The sequence below is a fragment of the Rhagoletis pomonella genome, unplaced genomic scaffold (assembly GCF_013731165.1).
Source record: "Rhagoletis pomonella isolate Grant_MI unplaced genomic scaffold, Rhpom_1.0 Rhpom_scaffold_00004, whole genome shotgun sequence".
Taxonomy (NCBI): Eukaryota; Metazoa; Arthropoda; class Insecta; order Diptera; family Tephritidae; genus Rhagoletis; species Rhagoletis pomonella.
In genome coordinates, this window is record NW_023458558.1 from 58475109 (window position 1) to 58496856 (window position 21748).

The following is a 21748-nucleotide window of genomic DNA, read 5'->3' on the forward strand; positions in this document are numbered from 1 at the left end:
TATTTTTGTTAATTTGCTTGTGTATTTGCATATAATTTAGCAGATCGGCAAATAATAAAAAACCGCTACGTAGACGAAAAATGACGCCCACGGTATATTTGACAGTTTTACCAATTTTTACCCGAAAAGCGTTCTGTACTTTTTTGTTTTCCTCTCTTACTCTTAGAGCAATTTTCTTTTTGCCAGCTTTACAGGTTTTATCTAGAAAAGTTGAGGAACGAAACTAATACTTTGGTTCTAAATTAACATACTAGCGCCAGATAAATCAAAATTTTATATCAATAATTGCATTAATAACTATATTTCTTGCCCGCATTTGTTTAAAAAAGAAAATTAAATCACATAGTTTGGATTATTTGAAACAGCCGACGAACGACGCGCGCGAAAAGTTGAGAGTTGTTGGCGTTGGCGTTACCCAACTTTGGTTATGTGGAGACTTTCACATAATTGCATATATTCATATTCAGCTGTCGAAGCGACGCCAACGCCAACATTCCCACGACAGCCGGTTCTACGTACCGGAATGACTCGGGTTTCACCCGACCAAGGGCTGTTGTTTCGGCGATCTAACCCCGTTTAGGTCGGCGAAGTATCTCAGAAGTTGTCCGTCCATAGGGCAACATTCACTACGCATTCTCCTACTCAGGGCTGGCATCGAGTCAAACCCTGGGCCAGAAATATACACCTGCTGTGTATGCCGAAGACGATTACACCACAACTCCACCTCAGTCAAGTGTAATGCCTCCGAGGGGTGGAGTCACCTCAGGGTCTGCTCGGGACTACGGACACACAGGCAGTGGACCACGTCGTACGTGGCCCCCTGTTGCTCAAACAGAGCAGCCTCCACGGCAAACCATAGTCCGCCCGTGCAGCCCCACACACTCACACAGCAACCACACACAGTCGCCACAACACAACAACATTACAACACCACAGTCCGTACCACAGCCACCACAAACCACATAACACACACAACCGCACCACCACCCACACGCCGCCGCCAACAACTCCTGGTTCCCCCTACAATCTGCACGGTATGTCAGACCAGAATATTCCGTAATGTGACATCAGTCAAGTGCAACACCTGCCTTGGCTGGTGCCACTTTAGGGCATATTCAGGTCTGCGTACCACGCGAGATTGGACGAGGAATTTCGAGGGCCCGTGCTGCGCTGCTCGGTCGCAGACGTCAATTGCGACGCCCCCCACCACCACCACAGGGCGGCAATCACCTCAGCAGCGCACACAGCCAACGGCGGCAAGAACATACACCTCACTCACACCCCACATCACGACACGTCTCCCGAACCACATGAGGCTCCTCCAATTTAACTGTAACGGGCTACAGAGCAAGATTGAGGAGATAACAGTCTTCATGTGTCGGCATGGTATATTAATAGCTGCGGCCCAAGAGACGAAGTTGCACAGCAATTCAACTCTGTTGAATTGCGCCGGGTACAACGTGCACCGTCGAGATCGCGAGCGAGATAATGGTGGTGGCTTAGCGTTCATCACGCACCAAACCGTGCAGTATCGTCTTATCGAAGCAGACATCGACCGCAGGGATACCACCCTAGAATGTCAGGGCATCGCTATCCGGTCAGGCGATGTCGAGCTCGAAATATTTAATATATACATACCCCCTGTCACCTGCTGCCCGGCAGGATATCACCCTGATATAGGTGCGCTCCTCAGAGGTGAAAACCGTATGGTAGTAGGTGACTTTAATGCGCACCACGATCTTTGGCATTCAAGCCTGTCAAACGATCGTAGGGGAACAGACTTGGCTGAGCAGATAGACGATTCGACATTCTGCACAATGAACGACGACGCACCCACCAGGATTATGGGTAACTGCAGTAGCTCGCCAGACATCACAATAGTCAGCGCTGGTCTGATAAACAGCATAACGTGGCGACCTATGCTGACGCTAGCATCAGACCATCTACCCATAGTCATCTCGATTGATAAACCAACCGACTTTGCCTCCGCCAAACACCGGACCTATATCAACTTTTCCAAAGCTGATTGGAAAGGTTACGCGGAGTTTACCGAAAACACCTTCGCAGCGCTCCCCACACCAACCGACGTCCATCTCGGTGAACGTAAGTTCCGCAGGGTTATCACTGCTGCTGCAGCTCGCTTCATACCGGCAGGATGTATATCGGACCCACGTCCAAACTTCCCTGCCGAAGCGGCTGTTCTAGCTGATGAGCGAGATAGCCTTCGTCAGGCCGATCCCGGAGATCCCCGTATCAGGGATCTCAACGCGGAGATTCGGCAACTTGTAAACGAACATAAGCGGAAGAAGTGGGAGGAGCACCTGAAGACCTGTAACTTCACCTCTGGTGTGAGCAAGCTTTGGTCAACCGTGAGGTCATTGTCTAATCCGACGAAGCACGACGACAGAGTCGAAATTTCCTTCGGCGACCATGCTTCGTCGGATCCGGAGCGATGCGCGAGCTATTTCAGCCGGCAGTTCATACTGCATCCTCCGGTAGACAAAGCCAAGCGTCGAGTGACCAGAAGGCTGCACAAACTGCCAACAACTTGTGCCCCCCTTGCTTTCACTTGCGGTGAAGTTCAGGTGGCCATCGGGAAGGCGAAAGCCTCCAAAGCCATGGGTCCCGACGGAATATGCATGCTGATGCTGAAAAATTTGGGTCCTGCGGGGGTAGCGTACCTAACGGAGGTCCTCAACCTGTCCATGGCCACTCTCATCATCCCAGACATCTGGAAGGTGGGGAGAGTGGTCCCACTGCTCAAACCGGGGAAACCCGCCAACAAAGGAGATTCGTATCGTCCGATTACACTCCTTTCCCCGGTAGCGAAGACACTCGAGGCCTTGCTACTCCCGTACTTCACAAACCACCTGACCCCAGCGAAGCATCAGCATGGTTTCCGTAAAGTGCACAGTACAACAACAGCACTTAACGCCATAAACACACAGATAACTCGTGGCCTTAACCGCAACCGTCCCTGTGAGAGAACGATTCGAGTAGCGTTGGACTTGTCAAAGGCGTTTGACACCGTCTGCCATTCCACGCTGCTAGAAGATATAGAGGCCTCCTCTCTCCCACAGAGGCTCAAACGGTGGTCGGCAAATTATCTGAGTGGTCGACATTCGTCGGTAATATTTAGAGACAAAACGAGTAAGCAGCGAAAAATAAAACAGGGGGTTCCTCAGGGTGGTGTCCTTTCCCCGCTACTGTTTAACTTTTATATTTCAAAGCTCCCTCAACCTCCAGAGGGAGTCTCGATTGTCTCCTATGCCGACGACTGCTCGATCATGGTGACTGGGCATGGAATTGATGACCTGTGTTTGAAAGTAAACGGCTATCTCTCCGAACTTTCTCGCTTCTTCACTGCAAAGTGTCTAGCCCTCTCCCCTACGAAATCCTCCGCGACCCTGTTCACAACCTGGACGAAGGAGGTCAGGCTACCGCTGGGGATTCACGTCGATGACACACCAATTCCGACGGTGAATAACCCCAAAATACTCGGAGTAACATTCGACAGCCTGCTCTCCTTCTCTGCGCACTCAACCGCTATTGTCAATAAAGTACAGAGCCGCAACAAGGTCCTCAAATCGCTAGCCGGCAGTACTTGGGGCAAAGACAAAGAAACGTTGCTGGCAACATACAAGGCAATAGGCCGGCCGGTTTTGAACTACGCAGCGCCAGTGTGGTCGCCTGGGACTAGTAGGACGCAGTGGACGAAGCTACAGACGGCACAAAATACGGCACTTAGGACAGCGACGGGATGCCTCCTGATGTCGCCTGAACACCATTTGCACGGCGAGGCACAAATGCTCCCAGTCAAGGAGCATAATATAATGCTCTGCAAGCAGTTCCTGATAGGGAGCCACAGAAGTGGCCACCCAAGCAGACAGCTGCTTGCAGAGGAGCCCTCGCCTAGGCACGTCAGGAGGCATCTATATGAACTGACGGACGAAGTCCAGAGGTTCATTAAGCAACCTCTGGACCCGACAGCGTACAGACAGGCCCTGAACGGCATTCACAGGGACTCAGTCTCGAGTTATGTAGACTCTAGACCTGTGAATGCCGTTCTAGGCATACCACCCCCGGACATAGACGAGACAGAGCTTCATCTGCCTCGGGAGACACGCACTACACTCGCTCAACTTCGCTCCGGCTACTGCAGCAGGTTAAACTCCTACCTGAGTAGGTTGAATGAGGATGTGCCGAACGAATGTCCGGCATGCGGAGAGACCCCACATGACTCGAACCATCTCTTCGCATGCCCGGAAAACCCGACAACCCTAACGGCCCTGTCCCTGTGGACAGATCCCACAGAAGCTGCACGCTTCCTAGGGTTGCCGTTAGTGGAACTTGACGACAACGACTGAGATACCAACCGATCTGGGCGGGGTAGCCGCTACAACAACAACAACAACAACGCCAACGCCAACGCGACGCCAAAGTTGTATGTAAACGGGCATGGCTAATCATCGGTCAAAGCACACTTCAAAAAGAATCAGTCCGGCGCCTTCGTCTTGACCTGCGGGCTATGTCGGAGCCACAGCCGCTGAACTTAAACCATAAATACGTGATATTACTAAGATCACACTCAAGTGAAAAACGATACATGAAATATTCGTTTTGATTGTATTGAATTTTATTGAATAAATCAATATTGTGGCGAATACTGCGGCAACACAAAGCGAACAACGAGAAATAGCGATACGAACCGAAGCATTTGGAAAATCTGGACGAGGTTTCAAGGATAATCGTAACAACATGAATTGCTAAATATTAATACTTAACAATAGAGAATCAGATCCACATCAACTACAATCATATGTACCATCAGCTTATAAATAGATATGCCATGACGTGCATCACTACTTGGATTCATTTTTATTTCCTTTTTATGTTAGCCTAGGTCCCCATATTAGTTTTCTTCTTCGTGTTCGTGCTCGTCTTCGCATGATCTTCGTCTTCGGATTTGTGCATAATTTAGCTAAGAAGTCTGAAACAGCGGGCAACCCTCCTACATATAGTTAAGAAATGAACAAATCTCTTCTTAAATACGTGATAATGTTCCTAAATACGGTTTAGAAACAAAGCCTTTTAACCCATTTCATTTGATACCCATATGTTAAATAAATGCTTTAACCCTCTAGTAGGCTGACTAGGTCGTTAACTAAACACCTTTTTAGTGCACCTATAATAATTTTTTCTATATTCGTAAGGCACGATCTTTAGACAAAAATCGTACCCTTACGGCGAAGTAAATTTGAATCCGTTATGTCAATCCCTTTTATTTTAATCGGCAGTTGAATTACATATTGTGGAAGACACGGTTAAAATTAATTATTTCTTGTTATTTAGTAATTTCGTAATTAAAGAAATTTTTTCTTTTGAAAAATTTTTTAATATAAACAAATTCGGTGGATTTCGTAGTTAAAATCATCGTATTTTGATATAAGTTTTATAATTATGTCACCATTCGAAATGAAGAAAATTGCTTTCGAACACAGACCGGCTTGCCGACATATAAAACCCCAGTTTTGCATTTTTGACCGTCTGCAGACGGGATTGCCAGTTCGTAGTCAACATTGTGTAAGAGAAAGCTGAAATTATGTCAAAGTATATAAAAGTTACTGTCACAGATCGAAATGGACATAATTTTTGGATTTCTCGTGCTAAAATCACCCAATCCTGAATTTTTCAACTCATAAAAAAATTGGCCTACGAGAGGGTTAACTTATTAAATAATTTAAGTTTTTTGCTGATTACATATTGAAAAGAAGGTTGGTCCACTTTTTTCCAAAAGTTTAACCCATCAACTCGGACCAGAACGGTCCTTTTTGACCCACTGTTGAAAAAAATGGCTTATAGATGGTTAAAATTTCTACTAAAATATGAAGCCAATAATTGAGGATTTAGATGCAAAGAGGCCGCTTCTATTATAATTGTTACCTATGTTTTTTCTGAGTTACGCTATTTTTGGAAAAATAAAGGAGTGGCCTAAATTATGCAAAAAAAAAAAAAACAATTTAAAAATGTAATTTTCATTTCGTAAAATTGTGTTTTATACAAGTAGTATTTAGTTCCTTCAAACGATTTATTCAATGTACATACATCATGAAAATTTTGTACAAAGTTCACTAGGCGCCGAACGCCGCCGCCGCCGCGCCGATATTTTCGTAACTCGTGAGGAATGATAAAAAACGGTGGCGGTGGCGGCGTGTCTCGGCGGCGTATACCTCTAATACATTTCCACTTTCTGCCTTTATTTAAGTCGAACTTACCTTTTGAAACAGGTGGCAACCCTCCTACATATAATTAAGAAATAAAGCCTTTTCAAAACGCATTCGATCGTTATAGTGTAATACTTGATTTAACTTAAAAATAATTTGAATTTAATTTTTTTATCAAGTGGCAACTTTTTGTAAAATCGAACGAACGGTACAGATCTGATTTGACGAAAAATTTTAGCGTATTATGCATTCATATGTATTTACATAAATACTAGATAAATAAAAGAGAAACAGATCCACATTAACTGCAATCAACATATCGTCACTACACACGAATAAAGGCGCGATAGTGTTTTGACGGCGAAAAAAGGCTCGTAAAAAAATTTTGCGAAAAAAGATGCTTATGAAAAACTTCGGCAAAGTATGTTAAGAGTTTTTGACGCTAAAGTTTTTTATGCGCCTTTTTCCGCCGTCAACTTTTAAGCTCGCGCCTTTATTCGTGTCTAGTGACGATATGTACGTACATACATATGTATGTATTTAAGAAACATAGGTTATTAATATTGCGCCATCTGTTACTCAAAAGCCGAGATACGTACACACATACATACTTTTTGTCTCTTTCTCTCGCTTCCAGCGCATGCACGTGTTTGCAAAATAATGACGAAGTGATTTTATATGGGAAAATCATTTATGCCCATATATTTAAATAAAACAAGCATACTTAGAAGATATCAACCAATACTTCCCATATACCAAACGAAAGGAAAAAACCTGGGCTCGAATCGTAACATCCGTTCACGGATTGAAAACAATACGAAAGAAAATTACGTGATACGTCAGGCAGTATAAGCCGAATGGGACAAAGAGTACGTTCACGTATGTCATAATCCGAAAAATGTGTTTTTACGTGACGAGTAGTACGATATCGTATGTGACGATTCGAGCCCTGAATTTCAATCGAAAAGATATTAAACATCGTGAAATTATTACACTAAATAAAGTTCTTTCTTGATACTGATGTATCAATTTCGCCGCTACTCGACCAATTTCCTGCATTAGTAAATGATGCAGACATAATTGAATTTCAATTTCGCAAATTGAGGCTGAGTGAAGGTAACTTCAAAATCTGTACCAGTGTAGAACGTTTTTGGGATCAAGTAAGTTTGATTAAAAATGGATTGGGTGAAGCGGCCTTTGGAGAATCGTGTGATTTAGTTCATAAAATTTTTAGTCTGCGAATTTTTTTTTGATTTAGCATTAATAAAAACGAAATACAGATTATAATTTAAAACTTTGAATAATATAATGTTAATAGGTTTTTGATAACTATCAAAAACTAGCAGATTCTGATGAAAAGCTGCTAGTTTCTGCTGGAAAAATTTTTGCCAGCAGCCATTTGCCAGCAAGAAAAACAGATGATCAAAGTCATCTGTTTTCAATTTATGAAAATATGGTAATTTATTTTACATTTAGATTTAGATTTATTATTATGATTTTTAAGTTTGAAATAAGTTATTAGAATTGCAAATGTATCGGAAGAAAGCAAATACTCATTTACTTATGTTTGATTAGCAAATTGCTTTAGGAAAAATTTAATTTATATTATTTTTATGTTTTCTGTTTTATGCTTTTCTATGTAAACCAAATTTCGATCAGCTGTACTAAAAACTTGTAAGTTTTAGCTGCTTTTGCGTTCGCGTACTTTTGCTAGCATTTCTCTCTTTGAGAGAGATCAGATAAAAATTCATTAGAATTTTGCTGCTGAAAGTTTTCTGCTGTAAGAATACGTGAATACACTTAATAACATACAATTGTAATGCAGTTTGGATGCAATATAAAAAAAATCGTTATAAAAACTGAATTGGCATATTTTCTTGATAAAGAGGAATAAACTCTACTCAATTTCCCGATCTAATAAAAATTGGTAAATTTTTTACCATTTGGTCCATTTTTTAGTCGACAAATAAATTGGAAATGGCAACCGTGATTGTCATGGGCTCAAACTCGTTACCAGGGGGTTTTTGGGGTCGCATCTGATGTCAGTTGTTCAAAACTCAAAATGGCAGTACCAATATGGCGATCAATTTAAAAAAAATTAGTGGAGTTGTTCGAAACTCGGTACTCGGTAGTTTTTGGGGTCGCTGATTACAAATATAAAGTAAATTTTTTTAATTTCAAAACGGCAGATCCCAGATGGCTATCAATTTCTTAAAAATTACTAAATTTAAAACGTTGAAACTGAACGTTTTAAGCATTATCATAGGTTAAAACTCGTTACTAGGAGGTTTCTGGGGTCGGTGATTACGAATCTGATGTCAGATTTTCAAAGTTCGAAATAGCAGATTCAATATGCCGATCAGTTAAAAAAAATGATTGGATTTGTATCCGCCGTTTTGAATTTTGAAAATCTGCTGACGTCATATTCATACACAGAAACCCACTGGTAACAAGTTTCAACCCAGGACAATGCTTAATACATTCAGTATCAACGTTTTAATTTTAGTAATTTTTTAAGAATTTGATAACAAAATGGGATCCGCCATTTTGAATTTTAAAAATCGACTTCAGATTAGTAATCAGGGACCCAGAAAAATTCCGTATTCCGAACCAATCCAGCCATTCTTTTTCAAATTGAACGCTATTTTGGATCCGCCATTCTGAATTTTGAAAAACTGGCATCAGGAGCATAATCAAAGCCCCAGAGGTCCCCTGGTAACGAGTTTGAACCCATCGCAATTCTTAAAACGTTTAATCAACGTTTTAATATCGCAGTCTCTTCTCGAAAACATATTTTCGGGCACAAGGCCCATTCTAACTGTCCAAGACAGGTATGTAATTAAGGGAATATAAGGGAAAATAATACCTGAGTAAATACACGTAAAAACAACATTTATAGCTGCACCATAACATGTCACGAAAATAAAAAATTTAAAACATCAGCGAACTCCAACTTTTTTTTCAAAATAAAAAAAATGTTTTTTTTTTTTTTATCCGGCTCAGTGTCCTCCAGAAGTCGAACCCATTAAAAGAATGGGAGGAGCTGAGAACTGCGTTTACCTTGTTGTTCTGTTCCTTGCGAACGATTGTTTTCGAAAGCAACAGCCACAATAACCACGTCAAGAAATTGGTTGACTGGCAAACATTTGGAAAAACTTCTATTCTTGGGAAGTGCAACAAAAGAAGACTTTTTTCGTTGATATATTTTATTGGTAAATGTTTTCTTAAATAAGATTAACTTGTAATCTTTTCCAATGTATATGTATCTGTGTAAATACCATTAACCATCAAACATACATATAGTTCTGCTATGTAACGGAGTTTTATTTATTTTAATTTCCTACATTATTAAGTTTTATTATAGCATTCCCAGAGGATGATTGAATTGTAATTTAAAAAAAATCAATTTAACTTAATACGGAATGCACAATGAGTACCGATACGAGTAGGAATCGATACTTTAGGTCCGATATTTTTTAGGCATCTATATCTAGAGATGGGCGCGGGATAGCGGGACCCGCGGGACCCACGGTACTGATTTAAAGTTGGGCGGTATCGGGAAGATCTGTAATGTTTTATTGAGACGAAAACGAACAGCAAAACAAAATAATCGGAAGATGCCAGATCTTTCATTATTATTTTTATTATTTAAAATTAATTTGAATAACATGAACATTTTTGTCAACCTTCGATAGGTTTGCAAACCACGCCACATACGTTGAAATCTCCCCCGATCGGTTAAATTTGTTGTGCGTTTTCAGCCTGCTTTAGAGGTAGATATCGGGACCCGGGGAACCCGCGGTACAATTCTGAAAAACGTCGGGATGGGCGGGTTCGGGATTTAAAACTCAAATTTAGTCCCGTGCCAATTTCTGATGGTATCGTTTCATCCCTATTTTTGGTAAGCATACCCGATAATTTCTTGCTAGGTTGGTATTGGGCAAACTTGATTTGTACAGTACGACTTAAAATAAAATAAACCTTGTACTTCCTGTTTGTAGTGTGCGCCCTGTACTTCCGGTAGCGCATTCCTCGAAAAATTCCAGCAAGTTTGACATTCCATTTTGAACTGACATTCTAATTTATTTATTGAACGTTTTTCATTCTCATAGATTCGCTACTGAGAAAGTTAAGAGAAAGCAAAAGTGAAGAAAACTCTACAGATTTTTCAAGCATTGCTTTCCCGAATTTTCCTATAAATTTGCATTAAATCTTTCCGCAATTGGCCATAATTAGTATTGTAATCGATACGCCAAATATATTTATTCAGCCGTTTAAATAAAAGAGTTTTAAAAATGGATGAAGCCCGTGATGAAAGCCAGTTCATAGTGGACGACGTAAGCAAAATAATTAAGGACGCAATTGAGAACACCATCGGAGGCAACGCCTACCAACATGACAAGGTAAACAACTGGACTGGTCAAGTTGTTGAAAACTGCCTGAGTGTGCTTACTAAGGAGCAGAAACCATACAAGTATATTGTTACATCGATGATTATGCAAAAGAATGGCGCCGGTTTACATACAGCTAGCTCATGCTATTGGAACAACGACACTGACGGCAGCTGCACTGTTCGCTGGGAAAACAAAACTATGTATTGCATTGTATCGGTATTTGGCCTGGCTGTTTAAGACTCAACAATGATGAGCAATAATGAGCCAAAAAAGTATGGTTCCAGCCAGGGGAGGGTATAGACTTTTTAAGTGTTCTTCGCGGATATGTAAAGACGAAAAATTAAAGCAGTAATTGCATAAAAACTCGAAACAGTTTAGCGATTTTCCAATTAAATTTTCTGCAAAGCTATTAAAATTATTATATTATCACATAAATTTACATTGGCTTAAAACAAAAGAAAATATGGTAGTTGTTTCTTTTTCTAGCTTCTCAAGTTATATACGATATAAATAAAAATTTCAGTAGGGCCTTATTCGTTAAAAATAAATACTACATACAAATTTGATTAGATTTATGTACGATTTAACATAATGGGCTACTGGCATACAAGAAGTACTCAAATGCTATATACATATATATAACACAATATGTGGATAAAAGAGTAATGTATAAACGCAGAATATTTTTTTATGAAAGTTTCGATTAAATGTATTTGAGCGAATACCTTATATTAATGCAAACCGTTTTATAGAAATTCCAATAAATGTAATTTTCGTTCTAACAGTAAAATTTTTGTGCTTGGATAATGCCATTTATTTTTGCAGCCCCATACATAACTACTTAAGGAAGGATTAACATAAATAAATTCGAACAAAATGTGCACCAATAAAGTATTTCGTATTAGTTTAATTCCAATGATTGATTGCCTGGTATGAGTTATGGGATTTGGATTTTGGTCTTGACTCCTTCTATCCTATAGTTTCTGAATTAAGCAGAATGATGCTTTGCATTGATGCATTTGTAAAATAAGGGATATTCACTTGATTATATGGTGGCATACATATGTATGTGTGCCTACATATTTGGTTTAACTTTTGCTGGTAAGAGTGTAAATTTCTTAAAATGACGCATTGATTCTATTTATGAAGATATTATTCCATTTGACTTACTTTGTATTAACATCCCAATCCGTTTACATAGGCAAATGCACATGCACATTCATTTCTACGTACATACATACATTTATATTTAGGTAGTATTCGTAGCTTATGCCTATGAATCATGCCGTAGTAACTTTTGGATATTGCTTTTAACTGTGTCTTCGTGATTAAATAGATTTGTTTTTTTTTTTTTAAAGAAAGTATATATATATATTGTGTATTGCATCCACTCTACAAAGTCATATATCGGTGGTATAAAATAAGTGTTCGCAATGATATGGCTTTAAAACAGATTCTTATTTTAAATAGCAAGCCTTCCAAATGTACATATATGATACGGTGCGCCGATGTTTTAATATTTTAACGCTGAACGAAACAAAACAATTATTTAGACTATTTTAAAGAGTGCGTGAAATGGTAGCTTTATAGAGCTCTTTAATTACATTTTATTTTTTATGAATTAGGCCATAAGATAAGTAATTTTTGAGCAAAAAACAAAACCGACTTGATGATGATATAATCAGACCTAAAGTATTAGTATGGAACCACCCTCGAGTTACCACCTTTCCGAAGAAAAAAAAAAATCGAAATGGGTTCACGTGTTCCAAAGTTATGCGACAACATAGATTGAAGTCGGTTAATAAAAACACCGCGTTTTTTTATGTCACTTCACAACTATGTATTTATTTTTACATACCATTTTGCAAGTTATTTGTAACAATATTTAGAAACTGTATTTACATATGCGTTTTAATAACGTTTCTAGTCGCATCGCAAGATTATTCTTACACTTATGTTTGTGGCAGATCACTTTCTTGACTTTCTACTTAAACTTCCTGGTAAAGTTGTAACTTTGCTAGGTAATCTCAAAGTCAGTAGATCTGTTTTTGGTGCTCGACAAACATTCACAATGTGGGCGAACTTCAGCAATTTTTGCTTTGAAACGCCTAGCTCTTGCGACAGCACATTTAAATCCACACTGAAGTTTTCGTTGATAATAGTAGCCATTACTATGAAATAACACAAGGCCTTTTCAGAAGTGTGTGGGGTGCGAGAACTAAAAAAAAATTAAAATTTTACTGAAGTAGCAAAATAAATTAATTTCTGCACAATGTAATCTTACAAAGGTTTGGAATTAGGATCAGAAAAACGTGTGCGAACATCATTCTCAGCTTTTTCTGTTATACCGGAAAGTTCGACGGATTTCAGTGAACGTGCACGAGTTTTAAGCAAATTCAGCAAACAATCCATGTAGATAATTAATTTCAAATTTAAAAATCCCTCTGGTGTAGGAGTGCTATCTTGTATCTGTTTAACGCATTTGCATAAGAACTCTGATTGTAAGCTGTAAAGTAACAAAAAGTTATAAGAGCAAAATTTGCAGAAAGATTAAAAAAGTTACGGCAATTTGTCCACGGGCGTAGAATATACTACTTTGGACTCTTCATCCAGTCGATCAAGCAGTTCACCGGGCACAATATCGTGCACATTATAAACTTCTTCCAATTTCTTTGCATCTTTATTGAATTTTGGACGCAAAATATCGAAATTATGCTCCGTGTTTGGCTTTTCCTCAACTTGGCCATTTAAATCGGTCTCGCGTACAGTATTTTCCAAATCATTTCTAAGCACATCGACGTTAATCTTATTATTTTCTTGATTATCAGCAAAACGCGCTGCTTTTCGACCGCCAAATTGTTTCATTAGGACCGCTTTAGTATGCTCAGCTGTCAAGGTTGGTAGAGGCTTTTGTTCAAGGGTGTTGTAAATGTGATTGCTAAGTGTAGCCTGCTCTATGGGTATAATGCGCACCTATTCAAATATAGTCTGGGTTATTAAACGATATTAGACCATATACCAGTAAATTACTTTGTTTGTAATTTTATTGCGCACGCAGATGTAAGCATCTGTGAGTGCAGGTGCTTCTCCGCCATCAACGACACCATGATAGATTTGGTCCTTGGCAGTGACCATTGCGACTTTTGTTGGTGATTTACCACGTTTTTGCAATAGCCGACAAAATTGGGTAGCGTGCTTGCTGACTGCAGCCAATTGGCCATTTTGGAAATTCACTAAAGCAGAGTGATTTAATCAATATCCCATATAAAACAAATGATATTAATAGTGAAGGAATTCTTACGCAATGTTGGCATCGATGCGGTACGCTTACGCGCATATACTTTTTCAATAGTGGCCTTTTCTTTCATAACTTCTGTAAAAATTTAATGACACCGAAAAAAACTAAACAAATGAACACTAGGAATGTCGGAAAAATATCGATGCATCGAAAATATCGATGTTTTGCTTCGATGCATCGAAAATTTTCCACTCGATGTATAAATTGTCGATGTATCGATGCATCGATTTTTTTGAAAACTTAAGGCGCTGGCACAATGCAGGCTTGCTTTGCGCGCCTTGCTGACTTCAATTTGCTTTGATTTACTTTGAAAACTTGCTTGGCCGAATGGTGGCTTGGAACGCCGTCAGAGCAACCAGCTGTCTGGTTGAAAAGTCAATGTCTGTTCCCTGAACGTTAATAATTATTTCCTAGAAAATTCTAAAAAATGTATCAGAAACTTTCAGATTTATTTTTAAATTAATGCGAAATAATGTTTGTATTTAAAAGAAATGATAATAATGATACACACATATCTATATCTACATTTACTAAAAAAAACTATAACTTAAAAAAAAACGATTTACTTGAAGAAAAGGGCTATAAGAAGTTTTTTCCTCTCGTGTAAAATTTGTAAAAGTGGGCTTTGCAACTTTTTACTATAAGATGTTAAATATAAATATGGAAACAATTACTCATTCTTATTTCATTTCGAATTACCTGCATTTTCTGTGACTTTTTTTAAATTAACCCTAGCATTCAGTAAGCGGTCTCTAAGCACTAATAGTGACTTTTGGTGGTGAACTTGGATTTTGAGACTATTTGGTATTCAGTACGCTGTCTCACGTCTCTAGTCTCAAAAAAACTCACTAATTTGTCAGCTAGCTAAGAGCAGGTCTCAAAAACAAAAATATCTAGAAAAAGTTAATTGCTTTCCATTTTATTAAAAAAAAAAACGCGAATATGAATCGAGAAAATTTTTCAACAAGAATTTTGTCAGAAAATAAACCAAAATATAATATCATACAAAAATATATATATATTTTTTAACATTAAAATCTAAAGATGCTAAATCAAAAAAATTTAAAAATTGCTCTACGCCCTAGGAGTACTCGAACCCAGACCCTCTCGAACGGCATCCTAATGCTTTGACCACTCGGCCATTGCGATTCTTCGGGCGGCGCGGCAAAAGGCATACATGAACGCCATCAGCTGACTGTCTGTGTTTGTCTTCACCACACATTTTTGGTAAACTTTTTGTGACTCTCTCCTGCTGAATAGCCAAATCATCTCAAGTCACAAAAATAGTCACTAATTGTTAATCTCAAATTTAGTGACTTGAGATGAGACTGAATTACTGAATCCCAGGGTTAGAGCACAACTCCACAACAAGTAAACCCCTGGGGTTACTCTGTAATACGATGCGAAAGAGAAATGCAATGCGATAGGAAAATACGTCGTAAGTAATACACTGTGTCGATTTCAGCTATGCAATTCAGCTATCGCTGAAAGCCTGAAAAGCGCGGAACGCTTTAGGCTTAGCTTTATTATAAAATTAAGAGCAAAGATCATTTTTTTCGTGGCTGTTTGAGTCTTTAATTATTATTTTTGCATGTATATTAATTTATTGCATCGGGATGAACGCAGTTTGGCTCCCACTAACGAACTCCCAATTTTCTTGTAATCGAAGAGAGATATATTTTTGGTGGGCATTTGATCGCATACCTTTACATTGCGAATCTGTTGTAAATTTTTTATAAATGTTGCGAAAATTAAGAATATTGCCCTAAACTCGTAAAAGCCTGGTAAAAGAACGGTCAAAACTTATATAGAGCCCAGTTTACGCGTCTCGTAAAATTCCGAGGCAAATTCGATGCGTAAACGACCGAGTTAATTATTAAATAAATAAATAAGTATATATAATTTAAAACGAAGAGAAAAAAACTTAGGCCCAATTTCAGGTGGCCTATTTAAGTAGATTGTTGATTAACTTCAAAAATTAATTTTCAGATCATACATTTAGGCCCATTTACTCAAAGCCTATTTCATTTATGTCCGCCATTCCCCACACCCTACGATGGGCATTCGCATCGGATCCTACTATAAGCGGTTGCTTCCCATCGCCAGCCACTTCGACTAGCCTATGAAGCTCCCTCGACGGTACGTCGTTGTCGTGGGGCATGTAGCAAGGCGCAACGAGCAGCGATTCATCGTAGACCAGCGTTGCCAACTTTTCAATTTCAAAAAGCACCAAAACTTGGAAAGAAAAGCGTTTTACCACACTAAAAGCACTAAATTTTTTTTTTAACAAAATATACTTTTTTCGTATCAGTTTGTATTTACCAAAAGTAAAAAAATGGACAATGTTCAAAACTTTTTCGCTCATAACGATTGAATAGCCTCTACACATGCTATTATGATGCATGCTTACGAAATAATACCAAAGTCCTGCACATGAAAACTAGTATATCATGAGAAAGAAAAATGTAATCGCAACAAACGAAAATGAAATTTAAAGGGGAAGAGTAAGAAATGAGCAAAAAAAAAAATTGTTTTTCATAGTAGAACCTCAAATATGGCAAAACCCGTGTTTTTGGCACTTTGAGGTTAGGATATCTTTTGACGTGCTGGAGAAATTCTGCATCCAGATTTGGATTCAGCACCCAAAAATCTTCAAGAACCGATAAATATTTCAAATTATTTCATGTTTCATATACATATATACATTTGAGAAATCTGAGTTCAGAAAAAAAGCGCTAAAAAGGCACTAAGCACTAAACCATTTCTTTGGGCGTTTTAATTTTCAAAAAGCACTAAATCTAGTCCTTAAAGCACCAAGTTGGCAACTATGTCGTTGACGTCGTTTAGCGTCACAACCGTCAAGTGCCGTTCTTACCTTACCATGCGTGTTGGGAACATATGTAGCTTAGTTTTCCGACTTGAGGCCAAAAACTAGGCTGCCCAAAGGGAGTCATGGTTCCTGGACTAAAGCTGCATCGTAGCCGGCCCCATGTAAGTTGAGGAGAAGCTCGGCTGAGGCTATTTTACTTTTATGGAGATTTATTTGAAGGACCTTAAGCATTAAGTTGGATGCAGTGTCCAGCTCAGCCGTCCCCACGTTACGTAGGTTGAGAGACGACTGTAGGATCTATTTGGTGCTGAGATCCTTCTCCGCATGTTCCAGTTTTATTTTGCGAGGGGTGGGGACCTTCGCTTTCGGGGTCGACGGATCTCGCTGCGATCTACTATCTCGAGGTATGGAAGGGGCATTGGATGTCTTTCACTACTCCCTTTACCTATGCTGACAAGGGGTAATACTTACAACTTATGATTTTGACGCCGCTGAACCACCCTGCCCGTCAAATGTCGACATAGATGCGTTCGGTTTCGCGTCCCTTGTCGCGAATAACGCTTCAAGCAGCTTCATTTCCACTATCTTCCACCTCTCTTGCGTCATTTGTCCGAGTGGGCTATTGCGTTCGATGAGCACCACGAGCAGATGTCGCTTGGCAATCAAATTGGCCGCCGCTGCTGCCTTGGATGTAGGGGGAAGCTGTATGACGTTTGGCCTCGCAGCCTCGTCTTTACATTTCTGTTTCTTTATAGGCTTTACTGCCTCTTCTTCCACAGACCGCTGCCTTTTGCTCAAGCCTACATTTTATCCTTCTCCTCATTCTGGTTGGTCTTGTCGATAAGTCGGCCGCAGATCTTGACCGCAACTGTATATCGCGCCTTAGCCTTCAACCCCTCCTTGCTTGACCTCGTCCTCGGTATCTTCTTCCGTTCCGCGCTTAGGCTAACCGCGCTTTCCTGGCCCGAGTCTTTAAGGTATATGGCACTAGTGTGTGGCAAGCCGTGTCTGGCAGTAGTTCTACAATCATTTTAATTCTTTGGACCCTTGTGTAGCACATAATAATCTCTATATTCAACAAAAAAAAAAAGAAAACAATCGGACCGCATGGTCCTTAAATATACGCAGTGACGCTATTTGACAAAAATGAAAGTTGATTTCTTTTTTTCTTACAACATCGCAAAGTTCTGCGAAGTGTGCATGGCTCTTTTCATGAAACTTGTTTTAATATGATTTGGAGTAATTCTAGTTGTTTTTGGGACACGGCGGCGGCCATACAAGAAAAAAGGCAGCGTTTTAGAAATGGAGAAATATTTACAGCTATCCCTTTTACACAGACAAGAAGATCCTTTAATTTGGTGAAGGCATAGCCGCAATGAATTTCCAAATTTGTTTACACTGGCAATGAAATATGTTTGCGCATCATCATCCTCAGTGAACCCAGAACGAGTGCATCGGGTAGCATTTATGTTGAAAATCGAAAGAGGTTGTTGCCCGATAATTAGGAAATGTTTCTTTTCAAAATGAAGGAAATAAAAAATTTTTAACTTTAATCAGACCTGTTAAATAATGATTAATAGTCATAATGATTATTAATTAAAGCATGTTTTTTTGGTAACCATTTAATGATTAATAATCAATTATTTTCAAAAAAAAATTTAATGAATTGATTCATTAATTTTAATTACATAACTGTTTTGTTATTTTTGATTATTTTCAGTTATTTTTGAAATTTTTTAATTACTTGATTAATATAATTACTTGCTTTTTTTCAATTATTTTTGATTTATTTTTTAATTGCATGATTAATATAATTATTTGATTATTTTGAATTTGTTTTTGATTTTTTTAATTATATGATTAAAATAATTATTTGATTATTTTTGTGTTTTTTTTTTTTAAATTTTATTTCAATTTGTGAATAATATATTGTACAATGTTCGGGGATGAAATTTCTGTGGTTAATGCTGTAGTGTATATATATATTGTTTTAAGTTCATTATATGCTGTTTTTAGGTCAAAAGAAATACAAAAAATTTAAAATTTTAATTTTGAAGGTCAAAGTAATTATTTATTCAATACGGCCTTCAAAATGACCATAAAAAGTAAACTTTTTGATTTTTTATCTTTCTTTTTACCTAAAAACAGCATGCAATGAATTCAAAAAAATATATAAAATGCTTTTTTCGGTTCCTGCTACTATAGAAAAGGATTCCTTGATGCAATAACATCAAAAATATCTGTTTAAAACTTTTTAAAAAGTTCGCCTCATACTGTTTTCAGGTAAAAAACACAGTTCATTTATTTGGGAAAATAATTAAAAAAAAAAAATCATATAATTAGAAATAATCAAATAATTGAAGATAATCTAATAATCAAAAACAATCAAATGATTAAAAACAATCAAATAATTAAAAATAATCAAACAATTAAATATAATGGAATAATTAAAAAAACAATTTGATTAATTTTGATTATTTCTAATTATTTGATTATTTTTGATTACTTTCTTAATGGCAATTAATCATGATTATTTTTGATAATTATAAATAATAAATTATTTATGGCTGGGTTATGTCAGAAAATTAAAATAATCATTAAAATTACAAAATGCAAAAAAAAGTAATGATTACTAATCGTAATGGAAATTTAACAGCTCTGACTTTAATTACTAATTGGATACTACTTAATTTTATTATAAAAATAAAAATAAAAAATTCTGAACTAGATCTTTAAACTGAATCTTCTATATTCAATATCTGGAAATTCGGCCGGATTTTAGTCAGTATCCGGCCGGATAGTCGGATAACAGAAAAACTGCTGCATAAGCCGGATTCCGCATATCTACCGGATACCCAGCACATCCCTATTTATTATGCTTCAAGACCATACTTCGCAGAAATATTTCTACTTACATCGCAAGTATATATATATAAAAGCAGACAAATTGGCCCTTAAATACGTGAGATATATGAATTTTATTTTATTTTTTTTTGTCGCGGTAGACCTTAACCCTCTATTAAGTCATATTTATTTAAAATTTATGTAGATTTTGTCATGGTATCTGTATTAGTAAAACCAAATCCACTTAGGGTGTAGTGTTTACTTTTTACAATGTGCACCACTTGCTGTAAAAAAATAAAGAAATTATAAGTAATAATCAATTGGAAATTAAACTCTTGTGAACTCACTAGCACCAGTTTAATTAAAAACACTGCAAACGTTAAAAAGTTAATGCTAATTAAGGCTGCCTCCGGCGGAAAATTGAGGTTGGATTCATCCAATAAACCACGTTTGCGCCGCATATGCACTTTTGGCGTCCAAATCATATGGAACTGATCCTCTGTTATAAAAGAGATTAAGTTGAAAGAAAAATATAAAGACCAACATTTTTTCTTTCAAAAATTTTACCAATCATGCGCATAATTTTATTTTTCAATCCTTTTAATTTATTAATCTTTTGTTCGATCGTCAATCTTGATTGCCTAACCCAGTTACGCTGCACAGTTCTTATAAAATTAAGAAATCCTTGCATTGATGGGTATTGTATGCCAGTAATGACATGTGGAAAAATATTTGTATTGCCCTCTTTAGATCTCATATCATCTGCTTCCCCTTCGTCCTCCTCATCATGGCTGATCTCTTCTGTGTCCTTTGGTTCATCACCATTTGAAACTTTACCATGACTTTTAAGCGGTTGTGTTGCCATTGCTGCCGAAATCTCGCTCTGTTTTAATGGTGGCGAGGTTGGATCTATTATACCGGCTTTATTTTTAAGCAATTGCGAAGCTGGATCAAGCAATTTCTTCAAACTTTCTATATCTTTTGTGTTGCCAAAGCGTTCACGTTGATATTGTAGCCATTCTGGACTAGGTGTTGTCATATCTTCGTTAGAGGGGTGCTGATTGGGTTTCTTGGCCTCAGTGTTGTTTTCTAACGCTACTTGATGGGCTTGAAGTCTAATTGAAATTATAAACAATAGAGCACGTAAGTGTAAAGCTAACATTTTGGTGCGTCCAAAGCTGTCGAAGAACTGAAAGAAATTTTCATTCGCGTGCATAAAGATTACATTGAGCTAAGAGTTTCAATTTAGTGCATACAATCGTTTGTTTTATTTTTGTTCTTTGTGGGTGCGTTATAGACATTTATTTCATGCCTCATGATTTTTACATATAATGTACATATGTAGATATGTATGTACAATATGTGACTTGCAATTTTAAGAATGTCAACCGTTGCATACGAATGCACAAGTAACAAATATTACTGTTTTTCCTAAAAGAACCAGCGACATTTCCAACATAAATACATATGTATGTATATGTACATTAGGGTGGTGCAAAAACAGTAAAGTCGGAATTGTAAGATTTTTTCTATATCGAAAAAAAGTATACCCCTATTTTTTATTTTGAAATCAAAAAATATTTAGAGGTCGCTCAAAGCGCTCAAAGTTTTCCATGTATATATTTGCCTACTATTTGAAAAATTTAAATCAGTTAAATTGATAAGAAAAGGTACATAGATATGGTCTTAGTTACCATTTGAAGAAAGCGCGTGATAAGTAGACTCGAGTTATAAGACCATAAATTAAATTCGCATGAGAAAGTCGATACTAAGTCTAAGTACTTTCGAAAATATGAGTAACACCCACATTTGTTTTGAAAATCTCAATTCGCAAAGCTTTTTAAATTCATTTTTTTTATGAATGGAACCATAAGAGTGTTGGAAGGGAGTAATAACACAAAAATACTTTTAAGGTGAAGTAAAGCACGCCGGGTATTTGCTAAAAAATAAAAATATGAATGTTCGTGTTAAGAGTAGTACACATAGAATTAAAAAAACCCAATCTCTTAACTTTTGCTTAACAGCAAAGTTACCAATATTTATTTCGAAAAATAAAGATGAGCATCATAATAATAACAGTTTATTTCATAAGACGAATCTTAGTGATCTTAAAAGTTTTACATACTAAGGGGATATATAGCACAGAACATACATATGT

At 37.6% G+C, this 21748-nt stretch overlaps 3 protein-coding genes across 3 annotated transcripts; 1 reads left to right on the top strand and 2 right to left on the bottom strand.

Annotated features, from left to right (window-relative positions):
- The first annotated feature begins 10322 nt into the window (after positions 1–10322).
- Positions 10323–11512, top strand: LOC118737877 (dynein light chain Tctex-type). The gene has a single exon (XM_036468679.1). It carries the CDS (start codon positions 10520–10522, stop codon positions 10853–10855), a length of 336 nt encoding a protein of 111 aa, XP_036324572.1. The 5' UTR covers positions 10323–10519; the 3' UTR covers positions 10856–11512.
- A 921-nt stretch (positions 11513–12433) lies between these two features.
- On the bottom strand, positions 12434–14052 carry LOC118738530. Its single transcript, XM_036469467.1, has 5 exons — positions 13920–14052; positions 13649–13851; positions 13182–13591; positions 12903–13124; positions 12434–12836 (listed from the first exon to the last, which is right to left on the bottom strand). The coding sequence occupies exons 1-5, from the start codon at positions 13984–13986 to the stop codon at positions 12587–12589; spliced, it is 1152 nt and encodes a 383-aa protein (XP_036325360.1). The 5' UTR covers positions 13987–14052; the 3' UTR covers positions 12434–12586.
- A 5700-nt stretch (positions 14053–19752) lies between these two features.
- On the bottom strand, positions 19753–21090 carry LOC118738531. Its single transcript, XM_036469468.1, has 3 exons — positions 20158–21090; positions 19938–20089; positions 19753–19874 (listed from the first exon to the last, which is right to left on the bottom strand). The coding sequence occupies exons 1-3, from the start codon at positions 20804–20806 to the stop codon at positions 19788–19790; spliced, it is 888 nt and encodes a 295-aa protein (XP_036325361.1). The 5' UTR covers positions 20807–21090; the 3' UTR covers positions 19753–19787.
- Positions 21091–21748: the final 658 nt, after the last annotated feature.

Coding starts and splice junctions, on each gene's coding strand:
- LOC118738531 (XM_036469468.1), bottom strand. CDS start 20,806: ATGCACGCGAATGAAAATTTCTTTCAGTTCTTCGACAGCTTTGGACGC. Junction 20,090..20,157: donor TAAAATTATGCGCATGATTG/GTAAAATTTTTG, acceptor CTTTTATAACAG/AGGATCAGTTCCATATGATT. Junction 19,875..19,937: donor TTTTAATTAAACTGGTGCTA/GTGAGTTCACAA, acceptor ATTTTTTTACAG/CAAGTGGTGCACATTGTAAA.
- LOC118737877 (XM_036468679.1), top strand. CDS start 10,520: ATGGATGAAGCCCGTGATGAAAGCCAGTTCATAGTGGACGACGTAAGC.
- LOC118738530 (XM_036469467.1), bottom strand. CDS start 13,986: ATGAAAGAAAAGGCCACTATTGAAAAAGTATATGCGCGTAAGCGTACC. Junction 13,852..13,919: donor CGCATCGATGCCAACATTGC/GTAAGAATTCCT, acceptor ACTCTGCTTTAG/TGAATTTCCAAAATGGCCAA. Junction 13,592..13,648: donor GCAATAAAATTACAAACAAA/GTAATTTACTGG, acceptor ATATTTGAATAG/GTGCGCATTATACCCATAGA.